This window comes from Nothoprocta perdicaria, unplaced genomic scaffold (genome assembly GCF_003342845.1).
Source record: "Nothoprocta perdicaria isolate Ctin4 unplaced genomic scaffold, notPer1 scaffold_153, whole genome shotgun sequence".
In the NCBI taxonomy this organism is placed as follows: domain Eukaryota; kingdom Metazoa; phylum Chordata; class Aves; order Tinamiformes; family Tinamidae; genus Nothoprocta; species Nothoprocta perdicaria.
The window spans coordinates 905,658-926,234 of record NW_020454683.1 but is presented as its reverse complement, the minus strand read 5'-3'; the positions used below and the strand labels follow the sequence as shown (position 1 = coordinate 926,234).

Sequence of the window (20,577 nt, the reverse complement as noted above, 5' to 3'; positions counted from 1 at the left end):
TCGCTATTGTAGATTCATCATTTTCTTCCTGAAAGTCCTGAAAGATTGTTTTTGTTGGAATCCAAAATGTTCATGTCACTCTATCCTCTATGAATATAACTCAGAAGCTGACAGGAGATAAGGTAAAAGTCAATAAAAAGAGAATTATTTATTAAAAAGATCTAATGTTACAAGAACAGTACACAGGAACTATTATATTACTGTGTCTTACACGTAGTATATACCATTATATATAGTATATATACAGATTGTATACAATATATCTAACATTTTGATATGGGCCATGACAGTATCTTTCTTTTGGTTTTCAAACAAACTTTCCTTCTAACTATTTTTTCCCAAGCAAATCTTGTGACATATACAAAAATACAGCCTCCTCAGTGATGCTAGACTGCACTATTACATTGTTTTACATGAAAAGAAAAAGAAGAGCTCTCCAATGCAGCTAAAAAAAATGTAAAATGTCATGATAAGGAAACATCTTCTACAAAGTAACAAATATGTAATACATAGGTACTTAAACATTTAAAACATGTTTATTAATATATTTAAGATGCAAAATACATATTCTGTTCATGTTGAATATAAAACATACCCCTTTTTGTCCCTGCAATACAACTACATTATCTGATGGTATGTTCAGGATTTTTATTTTTATGTATATCTTGATACTACAGGTTGCATTATAACAGGATGCAGCTCTATCTCTTTATCAGAGTTTTATTAATCTTACAAAGTAAAACTGCTTTTAATATTCACAAAGCTGTTTAACCAGAGTTTACAGAGTTTACAAGAGCTGTGATTGTAACCTTTCTGAATACTCTGAAGTGAACTGCATTGGCAAGCAACTGTATAAAAAATAGAAAGAATTATGCTTAGCTGATTTATAAAATAGCCATTTTGCTTTTTGGTTCATTATTTTTGTTGACTTTAATCTTCTGAAAAATAATGGTCTGCAATGCAAGTTCTCTGCACAATGGAAATGTTGCTGTTTTGCACACCACAGCATGTAGCTATTTCTGAGTTTGCTTTACCAACAAGGTTCATTTCACCTCCCTTCCTCTGATCAAACTGCTATTCTGGAAGCAGAAATACAGRAGGTCTTCTGTCTGTAGCTACACAAAAGTCTCTGCTCAGCTAGCCATCTTGCCTTTGATTTCTTAAAATATGACGACTTATTACATTTAAAACAGCTTTTCTGGATTTGATTCAATACTATTAGTGTGTAATAAGGAGCAGAATAATCTCTGAAAAATTCCATACTGGCACAATACTCAAAAGACAAAAATAATTTAATCATCAGTCAACTTTATCTACCAAGCACAGTCATCAGTCAACTTTATCTACCAAGCACATGATCTGCATCATACTTTCTTGGCTATTAATTTAAAGGTGCTAAGAAAGGGCACAGGTGGAATGTACTGTGAAGCTAACAAAATAATAACATTTTTTTCACAGAACCCATGAACTGAAACAGATCTGCATCAAATCTATTAGAGGGATGGACAGCTAGAAAACTAGGCTATTAGGACATGCCCGTTGAACTGTATTAGCATCACACACTTGATTTTTCCCAAACAAGGGAATGTTCACCCTAGGCACAATCCCTAGATGGATGGTAGTTAAATACCCTCCTCCCTCACGACACCACACACATCATACTGCACAAACACGCACACCATTTACACTGGGGATCATTCCAATTTAAATGTAGAAAAGTTGTCCAAATTGTTTATTGAGTGGAAAAAGTTTGGGTACTGCAGAGAAGAATGGGGATTAAAGAAGATAGCTCACAGTCCCTGCAAGAATAATCTCTACTCAGTGAATTAGAAACAGGACCAGTTAACTAAATAACTGGAGTGATGCTCAGTAGTACTTATCCAAGTGTTTTTTGGAGACATCATTCTCTAAACATATCCTACTGGAGTCTTTATGTGTGAATGGCTACATTCCTTTAAAAACTGATGTTCTCTTTGTAATATGGTTTCACACATACTTTAGCTTAATTACCAAATATGGAAAGTACTAAAAAGTGAACCAAGAGGGCAAAAAAAAAAAAAGGTTATGACTGAAAAGAAGTCGGAAAAAGTAAGTTTGTTTGCTTGCATTATTTTATTTGTCCACATAGCAGCTTGAATATATGCCTAAATGCCCAGTGGACATTTGATTATGAATATACTTTGTACTTGCTGTTCAGAATAAATATTTGATTCCTCTTACATTAACTCACAGGGTATTTGATGAAAAACAAGAGCACTTGTTTCCATTTAGGTTTGTGTTTAATCATTTTGAGGCTATCTTGCAATAAAACAAATGGCTTCTTTTCTGCTCATTTCTGCTCATTTTCTCACTTTTTGACTATGCTGCCTAATATGGTATTGACAATCTTTTGCTAATTTAATATGTATTGATACTTTTTTAAAACAAATTCTCTGTACTTTTGCAGTGGGCTATATATCTGTAGTATATTTTTCTTTCCTATTCTCTTTTTGATGTAACAAAAGCAATAGACAAAGCTAGATTAAACTTTTTTCTCTTTTTTTTCAAGATTTTTTTCCCAAAACAAACAGATGTACAGTAATAGACACCATTGTTTAAACACCCAATGATACATGACAGGCGTCACCAAATTAAATGTATTAAAAAAGTAAAGTACATTTGACAGAAATTATGTTTGCTTACAAAAGTTTATTACATACAATCTGCATATTTTGGGGCCAGAAAGTGTCCCCTCCTCAGAGGACTTTAAAAAAATAACTGAAGAAAAGAAAAACCTGATGAACTATTGGCCATGTCCCCAGCACTTCTCCAAATGCCCCACAGGTATTTCTATGGGTCTTTGAGCATTAGCTTGGGTTGCCAGTTTTTCCACAGACATAAAACTCCATCCCTGGGTGTCATCAAGCTAAAGCAAACAAACAACAATAACAAGATTTGCAGTCTTCACCAGGAGGCTGAAGGAACCATCAGTGCCAAAAGCAATGTTATAGAGGATGAGGAAGTAGAGAAAGAATGTAAAGTGGATTGAGCACTCGTTACTTTTCCTCCTGAAAATAAAAAGCAAAGAAATTAAAGAGCAAACAATGCAAACAATTCTTAGTACATTCAGTTAACAACAGTTTTTGTTCTATAATGTTTAGCAAAAAGCTACTTTTTAGGCATAGCATTATCTTGTGAGACCTGTWATACCAAATTAGGTTCCCTACACAGGGATGAGGAAGTTATGGATTTTATGATGACAGCTACAAAAACCTCAAATGCTCTGTCAGGTTATAGATAAATATCAGTCTATAACTGTATACAAATGAATAGGAAATTCCAGTAGGCATGTGAGTTTTATGTTTTAAGTGTCAAAGAGTTAGGCTGCAGAAAGCATCCTGAGTTAAGATCAAGAATTTTCTTCCTGGAACAAGGCATGAAAAGTAGCCCTTGATCATGAATTTTGTCCAGAGGAGAAAATATTTTTTCCTTCTAACTCAGTCATTTGGTTGAGCCAAGGCACAGTTCCTGGGAACAAACAAACAAACAAACAAACAAAAAACCCCACCCATGCTACTGCAACTAAAAGAAATGTACTATGGCTGGGAGTGATAACATATCAGGGAAGAGAGCTGGATGGGACTGTATTTCTTTGTCATTTTTGAACATCTTGTGTTGTTATACCACAGTCATGTTCATAGCCTAATCAAAAATACATCAGGTAAAAGGAAAAAAAAAAAGATTTTGTGACTTAGAATTGGTTAGGGTCTAGGCCTGTTGTGTAGCATTCCTTACAGACTGAAAAACAATGTTTAGTGGAATTTTAAAGTAAGTCATAGTGCTTAGCAGAAATTTAGAAATCAGATACCTCACTTAGGTAGGCAAAAGACAATGAGACCTGACTATGGCATGTAAGAAAGGATACCTAAAATATTTGGTGGTTGTTCTTCCCATTAATTCTTCCTTTCCTATCTGTTAAGATATTAACCTTGAATTCACTCAACAGATTGTAGTTAACTAGTAAGTATGAAATACTTCAGGATAGCACTTGAATACTGTAATAATACATTATAAACTGTGACAAAACAAGTGAACATGATCCTATTTTAATTAATTCCATCTGTGATGCAATCAGTATCTGAGCTATCACAGACGCCTGCCATGTGTGTATAGGTCCAAGAYCTATAGTATGTCTGTGGACAGTAACTGGAGATAGCTCGGATATAACAGGACACTCATGGCACTGAAAGCCTTTATTTAGGCAACTGAATTGAGTCCCTAAATTAAAGTTTTTATGTGTTTTTTCCCTTGTGTGAACATAGGATATGTCAAAGTATATGTCAAAGTCCTGTAAACAAGGAATATCTGCTTTAGTTAATCAATAGAACCTGTACAGGTACTCATCTTATTCTACTGTTCCATTCCCTATTCTACTGTTGGCATATATAACAGGATTCAGAACTAAATGCATACATGCAGTGTTATTTTAGCTGTGTTAGATGTTATACCTCCTGATGATGGTCCAGAATTATATGGGTCTCCAGGATGTAACTCCTACATCATGACTGTCACTTCTGCTCAAACATTTTGAATATCTTAGGGCATTTCAGATGCCCCTAGGTATATGTGTCTAAATATTTGAATTCTATCCCCTGGATGGACAGCTGCAGTGCTGTCTAGGCTGCACTGTCTGTATAGATTACATTTCAGCTATCTATAGTGGTATGTGAGACACCAAGTTTATATGTAGACAATTACAGTGAAATTATGTTGAATAGGCATGGACATCTAACAGAAAGTAGGATACCCTGGAGTATCCCTTCAGGCTTCCAGATGATACCCTAGACACGCACAGGTCTTTTATTAATGCTGTCTTGTTTATCAGCCCCCATGGATGTCTCTCCTACTCTTGAGCATCTCAAATGGCACTAGGTATCTATATTTTCAATGACCATAATTAGGGGCTGAAAATGCTGTAAAATGTCAGGTTATCGTTGGGGTAATAATATCTTAAATGTGAGGAAAAAGTTATTTAACATATATATTATGAACTAAATTTGTTTCTTTTTCCTCCTCCGGAGGAAGAGTAATAATACATGAATATGGAAAATGAAATCATGAACCTGATTTTGTAGAAAGTCAATGTAGACAGCTGGGGGTAGAGCCTCTGTACTTCTGATGTCTTATAGTGCTGATAAGACATGCTTACTGTGCTTGCTGTGATATCAGCACCTCTGTTTTACTTTTGTTTAAGAGTATTTCAATACAGTTTTCTATATTCTGCTTTACTTTTGTCATTCTTTGTTTGTCTCATTACCAATATGAAATATTTCCAGAATATGTTATGGCTAAAGGCTTTGTGCATTGTAATCATATCAGCAGTGACTGAGAAACCCATAGATTTGTATGCCTGTGACATCAAATTTAAGTTCTCCATGAGACTAGCCCTTGAGAGTACTATGATTTAGCAAATATGTATCCATTATCCTGTTGTGAGATCATTTTCTTCTATAAAACATTAGCATAACAAAAGATTCTGATTAATGATTTTAGCAAATAGCTACACAGTTGTGAGAACATTTCTCTTTCCAAGTGCAATGTAAAGGTGTTAATTCTTCATTAGCATGGCTATAATTACCATTCTCCCAAATATACAGGGAACCTTACCTGAAAAAGATGGAACTCTGATTTGAGGACTAGCAGTCCCGTCTCCTCCTTCGCTGACTGCACACACCTCAATAATATAGACACCAACATCAGGAAGGAGTACCACAGCAGAAGTTTTTTGTGTTTCTATAACTTGGCTGTTGCTCTGGCCTTCTTGCCTAAATAACACCTGTGGTCAGTAAAGGAGATTAAAAATCATTCAAGCATTATACCAGAATTTTTGTGTAGGTAACACAGCCATTGAAAGAGTAACTGTTTCAGGCTTTCACTTTCAATGGCTGTGAAGTTCAATTTCAAGTTATGTGCTTTTATTTCCCCCCACCCTGAAAAAAAAATCAATATATTAGCAGCAAAGTATATTAACAACTAATGGATATAAAAAAAGAGCAAAAGATGCAGGATTTGCCCTCTCCAGGTGTAGGTATGGCTTTTCAAGCAACAAACTTTCTTCATAAATGTCTCTGGGTTTTAAATTGATGTCCTCAAATTCATGAGGATATTCATTMTTTTGGTTCAAGAATCCAGCTTCAAAAGTAAAGAAAATGCCTTAAATAAAATCATTACTGGCTTTACCTTAGCCAACTAAGTCACTTGAGAGTAGTTCAGATCTACCTCTGTACCTGCTGTGAAACTCAGAAATTGCTTATTCCAAGTAGGAGGAATGGAATAGCATTCATTGCTGTCTTTTTGGTGCTTCTGCAGAAGACTCTTTGTTCCCAGACAAAACTGAAAAGGTCAGAGCGTTGTAAAAATTTAAAGTAGTCAACTGAACTTTTTCTGAATCTCAACTATTTTGATAAAGGTTAAAGCCGTTTCTGGTTTACCTGAATCAACTTCTACTTTTTATTTTATCAACTTCTATACTTTCTTGGTAATGCTCCTTTTTGTATCAGGGGGAATAACAGAATGTAGTCTGTAGGAAAAATTACATCTACGCTTTAACATAAAAAGGTCAATATTCATTAAGATAATGGAAATCAGTCTATTTTGATATAAAGGACTGCAGTAAATTCTCTTTCTTTTTATGACGTGTTATTTAGGAGTTTATCTGGATTTTACTCTTTAAAACTTCAAAACTTTAAATGCCAGATGTTACAGGCACTTAATATCACCAGCATAATCACAAAACAAACCTAAGTATTTGTTTTTCTGCTCCATAAAAATATTAATTTTAGTGGCATTTAAGAYGACACATTCTTCTGCATTTCTCTAAATCCTACTGCAAACACAGTTAAATTGAAGTGTTAGTAGGAATTTCACTGTCTTATGAAAAGCTACTCYAGATCAGACGTAAAGTGATCCCCTTGGAGTAACTCAGTTTATGATTAGTAGTTGATATCACAACAGAGAAATTAGTGAGACATTTTGCTCTTTTCAGTTGTTTTTCTTACTTTTTATTGTTTTTTTTTCCTGATAGAAGAAAATCTGCATAACATACTTTAGTTAGCCGGAAAAAAAGGCAAGAAACAAAAAACAAAAAACAAACAAAAAAACCAACAACAACAACAAAAAAAGCAAACAAGAAAGAAGTATAACTGCTTGGAAGGGAGGAAGGCGAGCAAGGAAGGGGAAGCACTGACCTTGTATCCCATTACATCAGATTCATTAGCTAGAGGTCTGACTGGCTCCCATCCAAGAGACACATGAGACCCATCTTGTATCCACATAATGTTGCCTGGTGCTTGGCTGGGAGCTGAAGAATAAAGAAATACCAACACATATATAAATAAAACTTATTGATTGCCTTTTAAAAATAGAAACAAAAATATTTCAATCTTTATTACATTTACAGCTGGTTACTTTAGGAAACTCCCTTATCTACCTGGAGTTTCTTAAGGTATTTTTTTGCACCAGACTTGTCATTTTAATAGATACTATAGGAGCTTATGAATTTATATTTTTTTTATCATCTCTTTTCTCTGTCAAAAATCCTCAGCTTTGTTTTCTAGGAAGTTAACTTTTGTAATGAACATAAAGTCAAATCTATACCTGAAACCAGATTATTTTACACTTGCATTAAAGGGAAATCCAAGAGGGCAGACGTTGCTCCCTAGCTTCTCGCTTTGAGCAAAAGCACTGAGGTCACTTACGAGACTTCTTGGTTGCTGCATGCACTGCACTGCTCGGTGGTCCATATCCTGCAGCATTGTACGCCCTCACAGTTAGGTGATATAATGTGTTTCCTTCCAGTCCTGTCAGGAGGATGGATGATTCATTTCCCTCAGTTTTGACTTTTTCTGCTGCTTCTTCCTGCTCCATGTCCTTCCAGTAACCAACCTGCCAACAAGTGGGTACATGAAGGATTAATGCAGGAATTTGGGTATTTAGGTAACTTATGCTTTACTTTTTACTTTTTATCTTTTGTTGTTGTTGTTTTCAATTTTTTTTTCCTCTAACAGTCCTTCTTGTTGTCTGGCAACTACGTGCTTCTAAACAGGTGGGAGCTGTAATCTAACCTCAGAGTCAACAATACTCACTCTCCTAAAAGGTGAGATTCAGATTATTTCTGAACTACCTAAAGTATGTTGAAATACTTCTGTATTGTCATGGAACGTTGTGACTAGCAAGACCGAACAGAGGATGAACACTGACAGAAAGTCAAAAGCATTTCAGAGAATATCCAAGGAGAGCTCAGCCTCTTGCAGGTCATCAGAAACATCTGCCCTTCATCCTGAAAGACTGACTGAATCATTTAAGAAATGGTGTGAGCAATATTCCCTTCCTGTGCCCTTATGTAAGACAGAGGAACAGGATTTCTTATCAGTGTAATGAATAGGAAATGACAAAACACCTAAAGAAATTTAGAAATAGACAGAACTAATCTTATCCAAGGGGAAAAAAAAATAAGGAAGTAAATTCAGTTTTATTTACTCAGATACAAATAAGATCGCTCAAATCTAATTTTGACAACATGCTTTGGCCCTTCCTTTTCTAAGCCTAAATGACCTTTGGTGGATCTTAGGCCATGGTTTCTGGAATCTACACTGAGTTTATCATAATCCCAAGAAGTGAGCTAGCTTCTTTTCTCCTGGTCCCTCAGGGACTAGGTGTTTTCAGGATGTGATTGAAAAAACAGTACAGCCTCCTGCTAATGTATTTAGGTCACCTATACAAGTCAGGAAATTCTCACTGGGCACATTTTTTCCTTAACAGGAATTGTCACTAATGTGTCATTTGAAGACCTGCATTTAGCTTACCAGTATTCATGTTGAGACGTACTTGCACTTATCCCATATTTTGACCTTTTCTGTGAAGCTGGTTATTTCATAACAAGTTATTCATATTATATATGGATAACTTATCCTCTGAGAGAAAGGTCATGGGCAATGCAGCACTCCTGAGAATGCATCCCAGAAAACGGTGAACCAAAAAACCCAACTGATTCGTTGGAAAATAAGACCAGAGAGTACAGTGCAGACCTTTTACCATTGCACCAGGATTGTCACTTTAAACAAAATAATCTAAAAAGACTTGACTGCAACAGTAAAAATTTGATGCCATATTTATATTTGAGTAAATTTGCTTTCTTAATTTTGATGGAAAGCATATCAATCTGTGCAAAAAACATTTTAAAATTAGAAAATTATGCTGCAAGTCTACCTCTTTAATTGTAAAATTAATGTACATATGGCTTTTTTTGTGCCTTTTAATTATCTCATGTCAAATTCTGCTTTTTAGAATTACCAGCTCATGTAGCAACTCTAGCTGCACTAATAGGTATGGTTTGCTGAAGTATTTTGCTTGATCTGTACTGTTTTTCTCTTTAGTATTTACACCTTTCTTGCAATGGTTAAAAGAATCAGCAACCATTTTTTCACACAGTAGGACTGAGCCTTATTGTCTGCTGGTCAGTCAGATTCCTTCGTTTTTCTTGTAATACAACCATACAGCCTTGAAACCATATTGATAAGAGCCATGGAATATTAGCACTGCATGAATGGCTAGTGAGTGCATGTCCTGGAGACTCTGCAGTCTAATTATTCAAAAGTGATGAAGATCTGACACAGAAATAGTAGAAAAGGAAGAGTGACTTGTCTAAAGTTACACAAGGTGACAGTACTAGGGGTAGAAATGCAACTGAAGTTGTGAAAAAGTGGATATGGGAAAGCCAGAAGGTAAACTATAGGGAGCTCCACAACCTCAAAAGCTCCAGCTTTTTCACTTTTTTATTTTAATATAAATAAAAAGTGAAAATATGATTTCCTACAACATTCCTGAATTGTTGATATTAGAAATACATAGATAGTAAAACCCATGACCATGGCAGAAAAGTTAGAAGTATAACACAGCCCTTTTGATTTTTTTCATTTGTTTAGAAATACTCTCCAGTACTGCTTAAGTGGCATCATCAATGCAAAGACTAATTATATTTTGCATATATTACCTCTTCAAAAATAACCATGGCATGTTCCCTAGCATTGTTGCTGCACCACTCAACACAGACATTCTCTGTGGCAAAGGGGTATTCCTAGGGGATTGAATATACTGTATTAAGCAGCAAAGGCATGAAATACAATTTGGCATTGATTCTATTCCAGCTTCCCCAGTACTTCAAAGCCTTAAATGTTTGGTCCCTTCTTTTAAAATTCCCCTTAAATTTTTTGCCAGGTAAGTTTGGACTTTGATCTCAAAATAGGCTTTTCACTCAGGCTCTTCATGCACAAGCACATCCGTTGATAGCAAAATGAACTAGAAGAAAACGGGGTTATGAAAAGAAAAAAAGAAGTTAAAGGCTTATTGACTAATAATCATTAGTGTTGGGGGAGCTTCTTACTTCAATTTGAACAGATGATGACATTGCTGATATTTTAAAAGTGCTGGATATGTTTCCTACCACAGGGAGTTTAAATATCTAGACTCATAGGTGCATTTTTATTTAATCTTATCTTCTGTAGCCTTAATTTGCACTACTCAGAATAGATTTACCCCATTTACCTTTTTTTTTTTTTTTTTGTTAATTATACATTTGTTCTGAAAAGAAAGTAATGACAACTGACTAGAGGAGATACAGGAACATTTACTTGTAGCTTTTTGCTTGGTTTTGATCTTGAAGTAAGGATTTCTTCAAAGCAGACCATCATGTCAAAAAAATGCTTCTACCTCGAATTTTTGTACCTCATAAAGTTATAGACCACTTTAATCTTAGGATTAAAGGATTCTTGAATAGTATTAGATCTCTTTCTTTCCCAAATGGTTTCTAGTATGTGCATAATAGCCCTTTGGCATAAACTGGTCCGATCTAATTGCAGGTTCTTCCCTCTAAACTCACTGGATCTTTAGTTGACCATAGAGAATTGAAGCTCTGAATTAGGCATACTAGGTAAGTGCCTAAACTAGATAAGATGAATCTAAGTGTTTCTTGGATTAAAACACACAAACCTTCCAGGGCTCTCTGATGGAGAATTTACCAGCTTCAACAGTATTGACGTAACTGAAAATGAACAGAAAGAATGATTCTGATCAAGAATCATTCTTGTGAAACATTAAGAAATAATTCTTCTGAAGAATGATTTCTGACTACAGAAAGTGCTGTGGGAGAAAAAAAAATATGGTGAGCTGAAAAATTAAAAATACTCCAGAAAACTTGTTTAAATTATCATTCTCAGAAAACCTGTATTCATCCTGAGTCTGGAACTTGTGGGTTTCATTTTATTTATTTAAAAAAAAAAAAGGGAAAAGAAAAGGTATTATCATTTAATCACATGATTCCAGGTGACAACACCAGACATTGCATGTTTTGCACAGTCTTTGATTCAGTAGGTAGTAATGCTTCCTGGTGGACTTGAGTAGGCAGATSAGCTGTGGTTCTGCTCTTTCCCACAGCTGGTTGCATAGTCCTGTCTCCTCCTTTGCAGTGATACTAGCATTCTTGTGAATGTGAACTGGCCAGAAATGAGTCATTCTCTTTTTCTGGGTTCGTTTGGGAGTTATCATCTCTTTGAACTGTTGCATTGCCCAGTCATGCAAATGTTAGCACCAGCAAAACAGCAATGGCAGAATGAAGCACTTGAGACAAGAGGTTAAATGAGTTGGGATTGTAGCAACACTGTTACTTCTGAGAGTCTTCTAAGAAGAGAAGCCTATGAGACTTCTTAAATTGAAGATCTGGAGGCTTGTTCCATGTGCTGATTTACTCAAGGAAGTAAAAAGATATACTCTTCTCCAATGTGCCCTAGTGAGTGTGGTGTTTCACTGCAGGTCTGTCCCTCATGGATTCAGCTGAGGTCCCATCTATGCTGTTCATTCTAGTGAGAATGAGGTAACACTGAAAGCAGACAACATACATGTACACCATTCAGAAAACAAGACTCTTGCCATCCACAAGCAAGATGCAAAATTCACCTGTCTGTGTTTTTTTGCAGTGCTTCAGTGCAGTGGTGGGACTGCCCTTTAGAATCAGAGGTTTCTGAGAAAGGTCAATCAGTCCCAGTCTTTCACCCTCACCAAAAAAATTGCTGACTGGAAACAGGAAGGAAAGCACTGAAACACTGTTCAGTACATTTTGGTTTGGGGGGTCTTATCTAAAGTAGCTTCCTACCTTCTCTTTTCTCAGGTACTTGCTTTTCCTTATACTCCTATATAGAGATAGGAGAAAGATAGATATCATATCTTGACCTTGAGGAATATCATCAAGGATCTAGTCATATTTCCTATTTAATAATTAGTTAAGCTTCTGCTTTTAGGTAATAGAGAACTAATAAAGTTATAGTGATACAGATGACACAGACTATACAAAGCACATGGTTCTCTTGAGGCCCTCATGAGAGATTTACAGCCTGATCCATTAGCACCATTAGCATTTGGAAAGCAAATGACCTGAGTCTTACACYGTAGGAAATGTTTAGAGTCTTCAGGATTTTGAATCTGCATATGAATAGCTTTACAGGTTAAAAAGGCCTTATATTTATGAATATTCTATTTTTGTTTTCATGTTTGGGAAAATTATTCACTGCAAAGGAAAAGTCTAGTAAATTGCTTCTCAGGCTAGTGAGACACTCATTACTTTTTGTCATGCTTTTCCAACCTTAGGTGGAGATATTCACATATTCTTTCTAAACTGCTATAGGATATGCTCCACTAAATTAACAGCATTTCATTGCCATGTAGACATAACTTTMTGTTCTGATGTAAAAACAGATGAAGCATATTTAAGGTACAAAAACTCATTGTCAAATATTTATCTTTAAAAATATAGAATAGGGTTTAAAACATGCCCAGCAATCCTTAAGTAAATAAGTAAAGTTTTTGTCTCTTGAGGGAATTCCAGAGACAAAGATTTCAATTTTGTTATCTATACAATAGATACAATACTTGGTTATCTAAACCAAGCATTAGTCTTGGTTTTCYGGAAATGAGCAGGGAAAATCAGAATCAGAAATATCAGACCAGGAATTCTTTCCTTTCCTACTAGAAGTGAGGAACAATGAAAATATTGACAAAGGCTGAAATAGATTTTATAGCCTTCTGGTTACAGATTCTAAAAACAAGTGTTAGCCACACACTATATTTTTCTGCCAATCTGACAAGGTTTACAGGTTACTTCTATCTCATCAAAGTGTAGCTGGCATCTATTTAGTAAGGTCAGGTGAACAGCTGACAAATCTGTACTGAAATCAGGAATAGTATGTGCTTTGGAAGATGCAAATGAGTCCAGCAAGTCTTGCACAAAACTTGTGTCACATAGCAGTTAACATTGCCTTTCAGAGTTGACAATGTGAAATTGGACAAGTACAAAGCGCAAACAGGGTTGGAACTGAAACTGGGTCACTGCTAACTTGTCCACATGTAGTAAATATTCTGTCACTTTTGTTGATTAGAGCACAAACACTCAAATGGTAAAGAAAAAAAAAAGCTAAGCTCTTTTTTTTTTTTTTTTTTTTTTTTTTTTTTTTTTGCTAAAATTCTAGGAAATGTGAAGACTGTGTAAGTGGCTGTCACTGCTATAGTGACCACAGGCAGAATACAGGTTGAGACTTGAATTTTTATTGGTTGACTGATATTTTGCCAGGCAGATTATTATGCACAGATGTCAACAACGTGCGTTTTGAAAGAAGTGTTCTACATGTGGTTCACAATTCCCACRCTTACCCATGATAAGAAAAAAAATTAAAAGATAAATTATTATAAATTTTTCTAAGTGAATGAATTTTTGTACATTATTTATTCACTGTGTATTAAGGGAGCACTGCAGGCTATTTTTTTCAGTATACTAATCACAATAACATTTTCAAAATTATTTTGTAAATTGAATTAATGTGCATAGAAGCTAAAGAAAATGAATCATGATGGAAAGCAAAAAGCTGACCCATATTTTGTTAATTTTTTTTTTTAGGGGATAGGATTTATCCACTGCTGTGTCAATAACAATTGCCAAATTCATCTTTCAGACATCCATGAGAGAAGTAGAGCAACTGAGTGTTTCTGTTGAGGATTAGAGCATGCTACACACCAGAGGTCTGAACACTTTCCAAGGCAGGAGGGCTCTGTGATATGAAAACAGAGTCCACTGAACTACCGCTCACAGTTATCTTTTACAAGGGTACACCTATAGAGCTAAGGGAGATATTATCTGATAAGCAGGTAAATACAGAACACATTCACATTATATTAAAATACATTTCTACAGAAATCATTTGCATTTGAGAGAGAAAATCTATTTTTTCATTTTAAAAGGATACAAGAGAAATAGAACATTTTGAGTATCAATGTGATTGATGGAATGAGGATAATAGTGAAAGTAGTAGGCATCGTTTAAGAGACATCAAGATACCTGAAGGAGAGTAACAAAAAAGTCATCTTTCTGAAGTGAAAAAGACAGGGTGCAGTGAACAAGTTATTTCAGAGGATAAAAGACTGGCTTGGAAATTGAAAACAAAGCTTAGTAACAAGTGGAACGCTTCAGAATGGAGAGGGATAACACTTGCAGGGTGAATATCATCGCTATTGGATGTAATCTTGTTCTCTTAATATATAGCTGTTCTAAAGGGAAAGCCATTAGATATCACCTTTGCTGGATGAAACAAGCCATGTGCAACGGGATAAAAACACATTTAATGTAGAGCAAAAGTGTGGCTAATACACACTGAGAGAGAACTGAGGAATGGTTTGCTGAATTTGGCGTGGAGAAACAGACCAGGGAAAACCTAGGAAAGAAACTAGGACAATCAAAAGACCTGAGGGGACAGATTGTGCTCATGGACTGACAGGACTCCACTGAGGAGCAGTACAAAACTGTCCAAATACGAAGGAGCTAGAGCAGATGAGGTAAAAAATAAATTAATAAAAAGATAAATATGTGGTTTTTATGGCTAATTGACTACTCTGTGTGATAAAAGTGCTCTCCCTTGTCCATGCACCATCATTTCTTCCCAAAGGCCATCAATGATGGCAGCAAGTGGCCAGATCTGGTCCACAAGTGCTGCTGTGGGATGCCACTGTGTGCTAAGGTATCACAAGATTTAAAGGTAGCCTACAGGACGATTAAAATTGAACTATAGAGGTTAATCTATAGACCAACAGTCTTTCTCTGAATTTCATAGTATGGTATAGGCAGTGCCATCTTGGCGCTAACTCTACGTAGTTTGACAATTATTAAATGCAGTAAAGGCAAGGATGCTGCAGTTGTGTGATTTCAATTGAGCTATAACCCTGCTCTAAAGAAAATCTTAGGGAATGCTAAATATAATAGTTCTAGGATGCTTTTAAAGAACGCTGAGTTTAAGTGTGGGCTTGTTAACATTCCATTAAAAAAGATAAAAAATGATAATGTGAATTTATTAAGAATTAACATTCGATTTTTGCAAGTACAGCCAAGCATTCTATGATTCTATGATTAATAATAAGAGAATGTGAAGGGTGTAAAAAAATATAGCCCCTAGCCTTTTCCTTGATGAAAGTCCTTTTAGGACTTTCTGGAAGTGAAYGTAATTTTCCTTAAGCTCTAAAATAAAAATAAACACCACAGAAGTTGAGTTTAGAAAGCTATCAATAATAGTAACCTATATTAGCACATTTTGGGAAAAGCCCAGACACTTTGTTTTTGTTTTTAATAATATTAATAATTGCTTTAATATGACTTAATCCTGGCTTCATTATATTTGGCTTGAGACATTTAGCTCAAATCTTTTTTTTTTAATCCTCTTTCATAGTAATTCCAGAGAAACAGGAAGGAATTTCCCACCCTAAAGGAGGCCATTTAACCTGTATGCCCAGATCAATCTCTCGTTGGACTCTCCATGATATTAAGACATCATGACAGGCCAACACACTAAATCACAAGTTCAGTTGTGTTTAGTCCTATATCTCACCTCCTCTGGATCTATGGATTGCAAAGTGAATGCAGAACTACAACTGCTGTACCCAAAGCATGGGAAGGTCCATTAGAACTAGGGCAAGGAAGAGGAGCTTCATTTGGCCACAGTCACCCTCTCACATCTGACTTCTATGATGTGCCCAGCAGATGTCCCCAGGCCACTGCTGGATGACAGCACATGGAGGCTGGGGCTGTTTTATCTCTGCAGGTTGATATCTCTCAGTAAATAACAAGTTTGAACTGGTCACTTAGAGCTGGAAGCAGTCAATACCTAATCTTCCTCAGCCTGTAAAAGAGGCATGCTGGGTCGCTTGCAGTTCTTTCAACTCTTTTTGAAGTGTCAAAGAGACATTATAAGAACTAGTGTTGAATGATTTTAAAGCACAAATAAATAGAAGAAGATGTGTCAGTGCTGCAGYTGCAACCATCCTTCTCCAGCTAGCTGTGTGTATGCTAAAATGTGCATTATTTCTGTTCAAGCTTCATGATGCTGTATGTTAGCAGAGTGCAGCATTTGCAAAAGTAACAAGATTTCTCATTATGATATTCCATGTTCATACCTCAAATCCCTGTGGTCTTCCTAGACTTTCTTTAATATGTTTCCATGCAACAAGAATCTCTGATACAGACAAACTCGTGGCTTTGACATCAACGGGAGCAGCGGTGGGTTCTGTATTAAAAAAAAATTGAGACAATAAGCCTCCACTGAAACAACCTGTATTTATCAAAAACGCTCCATCTGAAACTGTCATTTACTTCCTTTATTCTACTGTAATACTCACAAGAAGATGTGACACTTATGGGGAACATGAAAAACTGAGCAAGATGAAAAGATTATTATTATTGTATTTCTTTGTGTCATGCTACATCTGTATCTTATCACTGATGACAGGCCCAACAAACTATGACAGAATCCCTTGTCTGTGTCCCCCATGATCTGTTTTTGAAAATCCTTAATATTTATAAATGATTCCCCTGCCCCCTCCCATTTTCATAACTCTGAATCAGTTTAATATCAAAAGGAAAGGGAACATTCATTCTTTTTAGGGCTTTTTTATCACCTCAAACCACTCAAATGAACTGTACCTAGCTAGGGTGCTCAGTCACTTTTATACCAAATAAGATTATACCAAATAAGAAGCAATACCCAGAGTCGTAGTGAAATGTTAAGTAGAAAAACTTTGAGGACAATGTTGTTATGCTCTCGGTGAACAAACCTTGAAGCAATAGGAACAAGTATCTGGSACATGCAATCTTCTCTCTGCTGTTGGAACATTTATCTTTTTAGGTATGGGAAGCATACTGTTCGAGAGAAGGAATTTACATCTATATTAGGTATCATACTAACAGCTGTGCTGTTATCAGTAGTCCTAAATCTCTGTTTCCAACAGGATGCTCTTTATAGTGCTTTGTTTTTTTTTTTCCTGGTCTCCTGATTCTCCAGAGGCTGGCAGCTGCTACAGTTCCTCCCTGCCCTCACACCTGACTCCACATCCTTCCAGGGTCCAGAAAGTTTTCCAGATAAACACAGACATGGAACTGCCAGGACAGGCTGCAGGTCCACCACATATCCCAGATCTGTAAGGCAATTTAGTGCATTGGGAAGGAAGAACGTTCAAAAATGTWAGGAAATTATGCTGAGATATGAATTAAGGAAGTACCTTCTGCTTTATTGCCTGAATATTGCTATAAATTTGTTCAAGGAGCCTGTGACACAGATGAGACCACAAAGCAAGCAGCAGCCTCGCTTTGCCGCTGTCCTGCCTTAGTTTATTTGCTCAGCAAATCAGTAACTCCACATATCTCTGCTATGTGGAGCCCACTGAGCCTACAGTTTCTTCTTTGGCCTAATACTCCTCATTACATTTGTAATGTGTTGATCTGCTCATAATGTTCATGACAGGCAGAAAGAGGTCATGGATCTTATCATATAGGGAGGCACATCAAAGGGCTTTAAATTTTTTTTTTTTTTTTTTTTTTTTTTTTGTGGGGAGAAACTCATTTAACAGGATTACAGAACAGGAGAATCCTTATGTAACAATCATATTGCAAGGATTGCTCTGGCACTAGGGCCCTATACTTTTTTTCTGACATTGCTTGTAGATATTTTTCATTCTTTTTGATGTTGAGTTTTCAATGTTTGTTGCTCTTTTTGATCTTCTTTTTTATTTACTTCTAAAGAAAAGGAGCATTTCTGATGTGAAGCAAAATGGTAGTCGTTCATTCCCTGTATTACTAATAAGTATGGAATATATACATAGTACAGAATAYATCTTTTCAGGTAACAAATAAGAAAAAATATTCTCCAGAAGTACATGAAAAAATCTTCTGAATTCAATAATAAAAGAATGGTGCTACAAAGAAATACATTCCTCATAATATGATTTTCTGTTCCATAGGTATAATCTGCTTTCCATTTTATGTACTACTAAGATTTGTGCAGCAAAAGCTATTTTCTAGTTTTTGTAATATTGAAGCAATTACCTTGTTGTCAGAAAAGATTGCTGTAGGATAAATAATTTCTGATGTACACACAAAATGTTGGTTGGCGGCCTTTACACTTTCTATAAATGCAGAAATCATTTCCTCTTCATAGCATTCACTAGAGGTCATTTATATATTGCTCAGAACAGAAACAAAGAATATTTTCTGKTTTTTTTTAATAAATTGTTTTCAACAAATGGAATAGTTGTCTCTTTTTTAATGTGAAACAAATGCATTTCTTATATATTCTGCAATTATTCACTGCAATTTCACTGATAAGTATTCAGCAAAAGAATAGAAATGATATTTTTAGGAATAAGGTACATTAAGACTCTGAAAGTTTATGGGGATAAAATGGCATTTTTTATTGATTCTGATAGGATGAGGCTCATATAATTTCTGGTCCATAGCTCAGTACAATGTCATGCTTTATTCTGTGTGTCTAGAAGTGATGATAAATTTGACAGGTTCATTAGTTTTTTCTATAATGGTTGCTGGTATCATAATCATATTCCTTTATTAATATATTAGCATTATCTTAAATATATTGATATCTACCTGAGGTCATACTGATCAGAGAAAAAAGAAAAAAAATAAAAAAGATTCCTTTAATAGTCCCTGATCAGCTTAAAGATACAGCATACATTTTCAGAAGGATGTGTGAAACATTCACAAAGCAATCTTTTTCATATGCCAAAATCACACTTTAAGGAAACRTATTTAATCTGCAACAATCAGGACTGGCTACAACACAGCAAGAAAGGAATTACATTAATTGCACTAATCTGTCATTCAGAGAGGGAATCCTGAATTTTGATACTGCCAGATAAGAGAAAGTAGTGTTAGGTATTAGCTTTCATTGCATTCCCAATATTGCATTTACTGCCATAAACTTGTCTGCTTTTCTCAGATATTCATTATTAAAGATAGCCATGTCATCTAACATAAAAGCAAGTCATGGACCAATTCGTGGTCACTGAATGGTGTTTTAAATCTCCAGTGGAAAGCAGCTTCATCAGGATGAATGTCCTGATGTCCTGATGTCCTGTTGTCCAATAACTTAATATCCATTTGCTTTCAATTTTGGCTCAAAAGTGAATTTTTTACACGCTTCTCTAACTCCAAATCTGAGTTTGCATTAGAAGCAAAGAACTTCAGCCTTATTAGGTAATTACCTTAATATTCCAGGCAGTTCCAYATATTAATATGTTAAGACTTCAGCAAAGAGTAATAACTGAAATAATTCTTTTCTATGGAAAAACTCACAAATGGTGTATCACAGTAAGGAAATCATGAGGAAGATTCCCTCTTGTATAAGCACCTATTTTCATCCTAAACACAAAGAAGATGAAACAGTTTGCTCCCCTGCTTGAAATAGATGCAGAAATTATCTTAGGAACTGATTCAGAAACTTCAGCAAAMTATTTTCATCTCTAAGGAAATACAAGACACACCATGCTCAGCTCTGCCCCTCAAACACGGACAGGTTGACATGACCTCTACTTGGGGACCTCACTGTATYTGCACTATTATATCTGTCTAAAGTATAAGACAGCCTCCAGAATTTTGTCTAGACAGGCAAAAATATATCTTCAGAAAGGAAACTGGTACAAGGATTATAAAATCTGGTTTTCTAAAGAGGTTCAGGTCCTGGCAAGTGGACTGCCTGGAGGTGCCTATAAATGTGCCCTTWTCAGTCAGGTAGGGCTTCTGAAGGCCATTCCAGTGATAACTCTCTTTTGTGCTCTCTCCCCATATACTGCTTCCTGTGGCTCTCTCTTCTCTGTGGGATGACCTGATTATGACATAACATAGTGTTGTAAACTCACAGTATGGGAAAAGAGCTGCCTGATTCTCGTAAAGACTTTGATTATCTATAAACTTCCCTCACCTTGGGGAGTGTTCGGAAACTGGATATAAAATTCAGATTTAATTCAATTAAAGTGCCGAGCCACGTAGTTGTTTTCATGAATATAAACGATATCTTGGTAAAAAGTGGCATGGTAGCTGGAGTTATCCACATAACATGAGGAGGGGATKTCCCTATAATATTCACAGAATCACAGAATCATAGAGTGGTTGAGGTTGGAAAGGACCTCTAGAGATCATCTAGTCCAACCCCTCTGCTCTAGCAG

General features: G+C 35.7%; 1 protein-coding gene across 1 annotated transcript in view; it reads right to left on the bottom strand.

Moving 5' to 3' along the window:
* Positions 1 to 561: 561 nt before the first annotated feature.
* Positions 562 to 20,577, bottom strand: part of CNTN5 (contactin 5) — a 615,891-nt gene continuing 595,875 nt past the window's right edge. Inside the window, exons 20-24 of the mRNA XM_026034957.1 lie at positions 16,519 to 16,628; positions 7,737 to 7,923; positions 7,227 to 7,339; positions 5,647 to 5,815; positions 562 to 3,047 (exon numbers count right to left, since the gene is read on the bottom strand). Coding sequence (XP_025890742.1) covers positions 2,944 to 3,047; positions 5,647 to 5,815; positions 7,227 to 7,339; positions 7,737 to 7,923; positions 16,519 to 16,628 — 683 coding nt within the window. The 3' untranslated portion in view covers positions 562 to 2,943. The remainder of the gene's footprint in view (positions 3,048 to 5,646; positions 5,816 to 7,226; positions 7,340 to 7,736; positions 7,924 to 16,518; positions 16,629 to 20,577) is intronic.